Here is a 10427-nt window from a genome sequence, read left to right on the forward strand (position 1 = left end):
CTTGCCCTTGTAATTGTAACCCCTCTGTATGGTATTTTCACAATTAAAAAAAGAAAAAGTAAAGTCCAGTAGGTCCTAGTATTAAGGAGTGCAGGAATTTGGGGAGTTGGTTGGCAGTGCCATTTACTTTCCCAGACTGGCTCTATCTTTCTTGGGAACATCCTTTATGTTCTATAGTGTATGAGGCTTTTTACAGTTAGCACTGAGGACTGTTATGGCTTGGACCTGACACGTGCTAAAAGGTTGGTGGCCAGGCTGTGGTGTCACTGGGAGGCAGCATAACCTTGCAAAGGTAGGCAACCTTCATCTGGCCCACAGACCCTATAAGGCCCATGGAATCATGGGGTACAATGTAATGCTTTTCACTAGCTGCCTGTATATCTGCCTCTACGGTTAACTTTGTGTGACCTGTAATGGTGTTATAAACATTCAAATGGTGCTCAGTACTGGTGTTTCATGCTTGTAATCTCAGTTACACAGGAAGTTGAGATCTACAGTATCTTAGTTCAAAGGGAGTATGAGCAGAAAATAACCATCAAAAAGCTGGGTTAGAGGCTGGCTCAAGTGGTAGAGTACCAGCTGAGCAAACAAGCTGGATGACAGCAAGGCATTAAGTTCAAAACCCCAGTGACACACAATAATATTTTTGAAAAAAATATACATACTTTAAAAAAATTCTAATGGCCCTTACCAGAGAAAAAAGGTCCCCATCCATGCTTTAGGTGGTGGGAGCTAGTGGGAGGAAGTTGATGTCATGGGGGGTGTACCCACGAAGAGCATAGTAGGACTCCAGCTCCTCTTCTCTCTCTTTGCTTCCTGGCCACCACGATACAAACAGTTCCTTGCTCACACACTTCCACCATGGCAAGTTACCTCACCACAGGCCCAAGGGCATCAGGGCCAGGAGACTATAAACAGAAACCTTAGAAACCTTTCCATACTTTAACTGATTTTTCTCAGGTATTTTGTCACAGTGATAAGAAGCTGACTGATACAAGGAAAATCTACAACATCTGCATGAACAATCAGGCTCTAAGTCCCTAAGTCAATCTTTTTCTCTAGTAGGTCTGAGGAGATAATAAGTGTGGAGGGGTGGGAAGATGGTTATCCATACTCTTCAAAAGTGCTATGGGTTATACGTCAGTAAAGTCCTTTATCTCACCAGGATCAGTAATCAATGAAGCTGTCTTTGAAGCCACAAGAAGGGACCTAGCATGACTTCCCTCCCATGTTGTTGTTTTTTTCTATATACCTTTTCACTTTGCCTACCTTATTTTCTGCTCCTCTGCTCAGTATGTCCAGTGAATATTAAAAACACACACACTACAGAAATCATATATGGTATATATACTGTATTAGTCCTAGATAGCATAGCTACATATAACTCAATATCTCTATCTGCTCACTTGCTACCTTATCTACTCCATAAGGTCGTTATGAGAGAAGGAGCAAGTTAATGAATAAGCAGGAATTGGCACAAAGTAAACACTCAACATTAGCTGGGATTCTAAGAACATGTTAGCCATCATTATCATCACTGTTTTGAGACACAGTGTCTCCCTAGAGGCTCAAGTACTGAAGCCTTGGTACCCCGCTGGTAGCACAACTGAGAGGTTATTCTTCCATAGGGTATTAACTTCACTACAGGATTTATCTGCCGGGTGCCAGTGGCTCATGCCTGTAATCCTAACTACTAAGAAGGCTGAGAGCTGAGGATCACGGTTCAAACCCAGTCCAGGCAGGAAAGTCTGTGAGACTCTTATCTCCAATAAACCACTAGAAAACCGGAAGTGGTGCTGTGGCTCAAGTGTAGAGCGCTAGCCTTGAGCTAAAGAGCTGAGGGACAGCGCCTAGGCCCAGAGTTCAAGCTCCACGACTGACCAAAAAAAAAAGGATTAATCTATTGATGAGTTCATAGCAGAATGGGCTGTTAGCAGGTGGGTCTAGCTGGAGGAAGCTTGGTGGGGACATGCCTTTCAAGGACAAATTTCATCTCTGGCTCCTTTCTCTCTCTTTAATTTCTTGTGGCTATGAGAACAATTTCCCCCCACCATGCCTTTCTTCCATGCCACCTTGAACAGGACTGAAAACAATGAAGACAGTCACCCATGGGCTGAAACACCCAAACTATATAATCATGAAGTCATTCCTCCTTTAGGACGAGTTTTGTCATAGCAGAGAAGCTTTATGCATTATTATTCCAACATTACCAGATTACAAAATGCCCACAATCGTTTGCAGTTTCTACCATCAACAGGTGGAATCTATTTGGCTACTCCTTTGATCTGGGCTGGCCTGGTGACCTCTTGGACCAGGACAATGAAGCAGAAGCAACACTGCATACATTTTTGGCATAAGACTCAAGAAGCATTGCAACTTCCATTCTTGCTGTTGTTGGGATCCCACAGAACATGTGAAGAAGCCATGGACATCCTTTAGCTTGCAAGGCTGGAGTCCATATGGAACACTGATGAACCAGGATCCCACAAGGGGCCCCCTGGTCCTCAGTAATCAGCGCCAAGCCAGTCTGAGAGCTGACACAAACAACTGCAAGCTAAGCCTGGTCCAAAATGCCAACCCACAGAACTGTGACCTCTCTATACACACACAGTCACTGTTTTAAGTCAGTATTCAATTTTAAGCAATTAAGCTTGTTTTCAAGCTCAAGGAGGTTGGCTCTAGATCCTCAACTTTTAACTCTTCTACTCTTACACCAATATGAAATAAATTTTTCTAGATGATGAAAAGCAACTCATCTTACAGTGAGACCTAGAGATAGACTACTGGTAAGGTTTTAAGCCAGGTGCAAATGGCTCATGCCTGTAATACTAGCTACATAGGAGGCTGAGATCTGAAGATCATGGTTCAAAGCCAGCCCAAATAGACAATTCTGAGAAATTCAACTAACCAGCAAAAATCTGAGAAGTAGAGGTATGGTTCAAGTGGTAGAATTCAAGCCTTGAGAAAGTTGAGCAAGAGTGTGAGGCTCTGAGTTCAAGCATTAGTGCTAGCACACATAAAATAAGTGATATCAAAGAGATGGCCAACTCAAAATATTATGAACAACTCTTCAACAGATGAAGATGAGAAATCTGGTATCCATAGTTCAAAAAATGAAGCTGGGTGCCGGTGGCTCACACCTGTAATCCTAGCTACTCAGGAGGCTGAGATCTGAGGATTGCGAGTCAAAGCCAGCCTGGGCAGGAAAGTCCCTGAGACTCTTAACTCCAATTAGCCACAGAAAACCAGAAGTGGTGGTGTAGTTCAAGTGGTAGAGTGCCTTGAGCTGAAGAGCTGAGGGACAGTGCCCAGGCCCAGAGGTCAAGCCTCACGACCGACAAAAAAAAAGGAACCTAGACCTTAATTTTATACTTCATACAAAACTTAACTCAATGTATATTGAAGTTAAATGTAAAATGTGAAATTATAAAAATTTCAGAGAATAGGAGAAAATTTTCATAACCTAAAAATATATGTACAGATTTCTTAGAGTTAAATGTAAAATGTGAAATTATAAAAATTTCAGAGAATAGGAGAAAATCTTCATAACCTAAAAATATATGTACAGATTTCTTAGAGTTAAATGTAAAATGTGAAATTATAAAAATTTCAGAGAATAGGAGAAAATCTTCATAACCTAAAAATATATGTATAGATTTCTTAGAGTTAAATGTAAAATGTGAAATTATAAAAATTTCAGAGAATAGGAGAAAATCTTCATAACCTAAAAATATATGTACAGATTTCTTAGAGTTAAATGTAAAATGTGAAATTATAAAAATTTCAGAGAATAGGAGAAAATCTTCATAACCTAAAAATATATGTACAGATTTCTTAGACTTGATCAAAAAAGTATAATTCATTGAAAGAAAAGCTAATGAACTGGATGTCATCCAAATTAAAAAAACAACCAACAACAAAAACTTTGCTCTGTGTAAGAACATGTTGAGAGAATGAATGACAAATGAACAAACTGGGAAGAAATATTTGCAGATGTACAAATACTTATATATGCAAATATGTATGAATATCTGCACATATTTGCAAAATACTAATATCTATAAGATATAAAGAATTTCCAAAGTTCAAAAGGAAACACAAAAAAATGCAACTAAAAATGGATCTTCCTGTCTTCTCTTCCTAATTACAGCTATTACTGGGATTATAGTTGTGTACCACCATTCCTAGCCCTTAACAGAATCTATAATTATCTCAAAATTAAAACACATAATTATATTTTATTTACTATTATTACTACTACTACTATTATTATTATTATTTTGCCAGCCCCGGGACTTGAACTCTGGGTCTGGGTGCTATCCCTGAACCACAGTGCCACTTCCAGTTTTGTTTTGTTTTTTTTTTTAGTTTATTGGAGCTAAAAGTCTCATAGGGACTTTTTTGCCAGGGCTGGCTTTGAATCAAAATCCTCAGATCTCAGCCTCCTGAGTAGCTACAATTATAGGTATGAGGCACCGGTACCCCGCTATAATTATATTTAAAATGGTAAACAAACAAAAAAGCCCAGCCTATATGAATATTGAGATGAATGACTACAGAGATCACTTTGTTGACAAATATAAATTACTTAAAATATTTCACCACCAGGTAGCCTTGGTTTTGTGCAGTTCTTCCAAACTATATCTCCTCCTACCCCTCTTATAATCTTGAAACATATACTGAACACAAACTTTCCACCCTACTCATCAATGATACATACGACATCTGGAGACTGTGGACTGGACCCAGGGCAGAAGACGTTGACTGAAGGGCTGGAACCTGGAGCAGCAAACTTGACTCAACATGCTGAGATGTGGCCACAAACCCAAGTATCTACAAGAATATATTAAAAAAATTAGCAAGAGGGTGAATATGATCGAGGTCTATTATATACATGTATGGAAATATCTTAATGAAACTCCCCACACTGTACAATTAATGTGCACAAATAAAAATGTGTGAAAAGCAACTAATGGCAAATATCAAACAATTCGTTTTCTTTTCCTCCACTCCCCATTCTCTCAGAGTAAGAATATGATCCTCCTCCTCCAAACTCTAGTGTATTAGAGAAACTGCTACTTCCTCTGTATCGTAGGAGAGAATCAACAAGGCTTCCTTCCAAGGTCCAGTCTTAGTTCTTCTTTTTCTAGTACCCCTTAGTTTTTATATATGCAAACAGCAAACTAAAGACTATGAATATTTTTTGGTTTGAACTAAAAGCTTCATGCTTGCTTGCTGGCTCAGCTGGTACTTTACCATTTGAGCCATGCCTCCAGTTCAAAATATTTTGAATAACTAAAATCTTCAAGCTATGTTTGCAGAGATACTGTCTTCATTATAATACTTCTACTGTAAGGAGTCACCAGCAGATTATCAAGGAAGCAATTTCTTTCTTTTTTTCTGCTACTACATCCCAACAAAACACACAGCTTGCATATGTGAAAAGTCAGCTTGATCTCTGCCAGCCACAAGACCAGGGGCTACTGCCAGTTCCTTCTTCCTGCTGCCCACGGAAACTTAATGCATCCCTGGAAGTGGAAAAGTGTAGGGGGGATTGCTTACGGGCAAGCATCTTAAATGACACTTGAAGACATCCCCTGGAGGTCATGGCCACACATCTCAGCATGGAGGACAAGGTGATTACGGGCACTTTTCCATTCTGGGTCAAACTTGAAAGCTTAGACAAAGAATAATTTTACCACACACACGCACACACACAGACACACACACTCACGGACTCTTTATACATACACAGAGAAGAATTATTTCATATGTTACTGTGCCACAGTGACACAACTGTTTTTACAAGGTAAAAAACAAATAAACAAAACTCCACTATATTTCCTTTGTTTGTGGGCTTCTCTTTAACTTGTACTCTATAAACTGGTGGATATATTCTGTGCCTTGAAAAAGTAGCAATTAGCTCCACAGTACAGAAAAGTAAGGGATGGCATATATTGCTCTATAATTTATAGTATAATTTATACTGCCCAAAGGCACAGAAATGAAGAGAGAACACTATATCCCTACTGTAATACATATGGTACCTGGCACACAATTCCACATGCTAAGTGATGGTTTGTGGATTTCAGTTCTGTAGCACAGTGAAGTATAAAGTCAGCTTCTGGTCTATGTTTGGAGCCCATTATCTATGTTTTGCCACTAAATATATTCTTTTTTTCCCCAATCAAATGGTAATTTTATTTTAAAAAATAATAATTAGGGGCTGGGAAGATGGCTCAGTGGTAGAGTGATTGCCTTGCATGCATGAGGCCCCGGGTTCAATTCCTTAGCATCTCATAAGCAGAAAAAGCCAGAAGTGGCACTGTGGCTCAAGTGGTAGAGCACTAGCCTTGAGCTGAAGAACTCAGGTACATGGCCCAGGCCCAGAGTTCAGGCCTCACATCAAACAAACAAACAATCAAACAACAGAACTAAATACATTCTTTAAATAATACCTGCTAAACAATTATCATATGTGAATACTCCAAAATACCTACAAAAAGAGCCAGAAGCCAAGCTCAAATCTGTAATCCTAGTTACTTGGGAGGTAGATATTGAGAGATCATGGTTTAGAGCCAATCCAGGTAAAAAGTTCTCTAGACTTCATCTCAATCAATGGCTGAGCACAATAGTACCAATTTGTCATTCCAAACAGAGAAGCACAAGTAGCAGGATCATAGCCAAGGCTGGCCATCGTATAAAGAGAGACCCTACTTCAAAAATACCCAGTGTGAGCCGAGTGGGGGATAGCTCATGCCTGTAATACTAGCTACTCAAGAGGCTCAGAGCTGGGGATTAAGGTTCAAAGCCAGTCTAGGTAGGAAAGTCTGAGAGACTCCTTTTTCTCCAATTAGCCATCCAAATGCTGGAAGTGGAGCTTTGGCTCAAGTGGTAGAATGCCAGCCTTGTGTAAAAAAGCTAATGGACAGTGCCCAGGCCTGAGTTCAAGCCCAGTACTGGCACAAAACAAAAAGAACCAGTGCAAAAAAGGGTCTAGAGGAATAGCTTGAAGTGTATAGCACTTTACTAAGCAGGAATAAGGTTCTTAGTTCAATCCTTGGTACTGCCAATAAAACAAATAAACCGGGTGCTGGTGGTTTACACCTGTAATCCTAGCTACTCAGGAGGCTGAGAGCTGAGGATCACAGTTCAAAGCCAGCTCAGGCAGGAAAGTCCTTGAGACTCACATCTCCAATTAACTACAAGAAAACTGGAAGTGACTCAGTGGTTCAAAGTGGTAGAGTACTAGCCTTGAGCAAAAAGAGCTCAGGGATAGCACCTAGACCCTGAGTTCAAGCCTCATGACTGACAAAAAACAAATGAGGCAAATAATCAAAGACAGACATACAATTCCTGCCCTCTTCCTATGAAACCTTCCCTAGCTATTTTATCCTTCAAGTCTGGATATAGCCAGTTGTCACATTTTGTCTTAAAATATTTGTCAAATATCTGTACACATTCTAACCAGAAAGAAATAACCAGGTTAGCTGGTTAGTTGTTGTTTTTCCCAAGTGGTTTACAAACTTCCTACTGACAGCATTGTGAAATGATGGAGAGCAAGGTCTTTGTCACTGGTCAGACTTAGGCTCATAATCCTACTTGCAAGTGGTGGTGTGTCTTCTGGATACTTTATCTTTCTTGGCTTCCGTTTGTCCTTCGTAAATGAAAGGTAACTACCATAAAGACCCTGAGAGACTATGAGAATTAAGTGACATAAGGCATAGACAGTGCTGGGTACAACAGGTGCTTAATAAATGGGAGTCTCCCCCCTCTCTCTTTTAGGTATAAACATTCTTACAACCTTTTGTTTCCTCCACGATCTGGCACAAGCTGAGGAAGCCAGTAGTCACTGCTGGTTATGACAGCACACGTTATTAGATTTGTCTCTCATCTAAGTGAAATCTCTGAATGCTGAAGGTCCACCACGTTACCTTCTGAAGACTTCCCCTGTTCTACCTGTCTCTCACGGATGTGGCTGAGTCCACTCCTTCATTCCAATTATTCTGCCAATTTTATTAGGCCTGCAAAAAGCAGACTGGTAATCCCCAAGAGCAAAAGGGTGTGTGTGTGTGTGTGTGTGTGTGTGTGTGTGTGTGTGTGTGTGTGTGTGTGTGTGTGTGTGTGTGTGTGTGTGTGTGTGTGTGTGTGTGTGTGTGTGTGTGTGTGTGTGTGTGTGTGTGTGTGTGTGCAGATACATCCCCAAGAGCAAAAGGGTGTGTGTGTGTGTGTGTGTGTGTGTGTGTGTGTGTGCAGATACAATCTCAACCGGTGAAAAAGTCACTTGAGGACATTCGTAAAGAAGGGTGTGTGTGTGTGTGTGTGTGTGTGTGTGTGTGTGTGCAGATACAATCTCACCAGGTGAAAAAGTCGCCTGAGGACATTTGTTAAGTATCTGTCTACACACTAAACAGACTTTATCTCATTGTTGTAGACCAGAACTGAACTTCAATCCCAACAAACTTCACCCAGAAAACACATGCTCAGTACGTGGTTCAGCCACTTAACACAGCCTCAAGATAAATCTCTCCACCCCAGAGGGCAGGGGATAATGATAGGGAAAGGGGTGAGGCGTGCGGGAGCAGGTAATCTAGCTGGAGTCCTGACCTACCAACCCACACACCATATGCCCAGCTGCACAAGGCAGTGGTGGCTGTGGGGAACCTCAGGAACAGACATGTGGTCCCACATAGCCCGGGTACACCCTCCCCACCGGTGCAAATGCGTTGGAGGCTGGTTCTGGACTCTCCGGCCTTAACCGGGCTCACAGAGACTTCATGCCTCCAGCTTGAAGTCGAGAGCCACCGGCAGACCCCAGGGCCCCTGAACCCTGGCATATGGAAGGAATGGTGCGGGAGCCCTGCAGAGCGCCCAGGGCCGCCCGGCCACGCCGCCCTCCCTCGGCGGGCGCCCACCCCCACCGCGGACCTGACCCCCGGACCCCTGCACCTGCTGGGGCCGCGCCCCCGCAGCCCGCCGTGGCCAAGCAGCCCAGGGAGGCCGGTGCCGGGCGCACACAGCCTTCCCGCCGGGCTGGGGAGCGCATCAGCCTCCGCAGAGGTGCAGGCCGCTGTCCCCGCCGCGTACCTGCTCCGCCGCCGCGCTCGACCCGCAGCCTGGCCCGCGCTGTTCTCCCGCTGCTTCGGATGCCGACTCTCTGCTTTTTTTTCTTCCGTCTACGTCCCGCACGGTGGCGTTGCGTCAGCGGCGTTGGAGTAAACGGGAGCCGCGGTGCCTCCGCTGTTGACGTAGAGCGACCGGCCAACCTAGAGCTGCGTCGTGCCAATGGCGTAAACGCTTCCGAGAATGCAGCCCGCGCTCCACGTGGCGGGTCCCACCCCCGCGGGCCCCGCAGACGCCAGGGGAGGGGGGGGGGAGGGAGAATAGGGGAGGGGTGGGGCTTTGAGGCACCCACAACGTCCAATCCCCAAGAGGGAACCGATCCCAAGGTGTCCTGGAGCCGCCGCCCTTCCCCACGGACAGAGAAGCTGTCGAGTACCCTCCAGGCTGCTGGTAGGTTGCATCCCGTGTTTGTCCCTGCAGATCGTTTATAACCCGGGAGCACCTCAAAAAAAGGAGGAATCAATTTAGAAAACATCTCCCTCTTGAAAACAGGCTATTTAGAAGGGGGAATTTGGGCACTGTGGTTAGATAATTTCCCACCTTGTTATCTGGAAGTTTCCCCCAAAGGTCTAAGACCAATTCTTTCCATTAAAGTCAGTGGCCAGAATACTGCATTTAAAAAAGTGTGTTGCTGGTGGCTCACGCCTGTCATCCTAGCTACTCAGGAGGCTGAGATCTGAGGATCTTGGTTCAAAGCCAGCCTGAGCAGGGAAGGCCTTGAGACTCTTCAATAAACCACTCAGAAAACCAGAAGTGGCGCTGTGGCTCAAGCGGTAGAGCGCTAGCCTTGAGCTTCAGCTCAAGAGCTTTAATGTATGACAACTGGAATTATTTCAACATCTCATGAGGGCATAGGTTTTGGGGTGTATTTTTTCTTTTCCCCTCCCTTTTCCTCAGAGGGCAGAGTCCAGAATAGGCACTTTGCATCTGGACTGCATCTGGTTGGAGTTTAATGACAGAAAAGTGCTTTGTGCTTAATTCTGCGCATGACACGTTTTTTTTTTTCTCATTCATCAAACACTGGCTACTGTTCGCTGTCTTCTCAGTCCTTTCCCTTAAACTTTCATGTGATGGAAACAGCCCTCAATGCAGCAGTCTGGAGGGCTCCATGCTCATAATGCGATTAGGGAGATTAATAAAAAGACCTGTAGGAGTGGACTGGACCTCTCCTACAGCCATGTCAGCCTTGTCAGCCACACCCTGGCTTGTCCTCCTGCCTTCTGTCACCAGAGGATAAAGGCACCCTCAACATTTGTTCCAGACCTTCCTGGACTTCCCAGCCTCCACTGCTGTGAGAAATCAAT

General features: G+C 43.5%; 1 protein-coding gene across 2 annotated transcripts in view; it reads right to left on the reverse strand.

The window, feature by feature from the left end:
- LOC138836119 (delta-1-pyrroline-5-carboxylate synthase) overlaps positions 1 to 9238 on the reverse strand; it is a 41235-nt gene extending 31997 nt beyond the window's left edge. For both annotated transcript variants that reach the window (XM_070034636.1, XM_070034635.1), the window contains exons 1-2: positions 9088 to 9238; positions 4721 to 4833 (exon numbers count right to left, since the gene is read on the reverse strand). In XM_070034636.1, the coding sequence (XP_069890737.1) occupies positions 4721 to 4805 (85 nt within the window). In that variant the 5' untranslated portion in view covers positions 4806 to 4833; positions 9088 to 9238. The remainder of the gene's footprint in view (positions 1 to 4720; positions 4834 to 9087) is intronic.
- Between the last annotated feature and the right edge of the window lie 1189 nt (positions 9239 to 10427).

The sequence above is a fragment of the Dipodomys merriami genome, unplaced genomic scaffold (genome assembly GCF_024711535.1).
Source record: "Dipodomys merriami isolate MVZ:Mamm:240054 unplaced genomic scaffold, mDipMer1.0.p SCAF_249, whole genome shotgun sequence".
NCBI lineage: Eukaryota > Metazoa > Chordata > Mammalia > Rodentia > Heteromyidae > Dipodomys > Dipodomys merriami.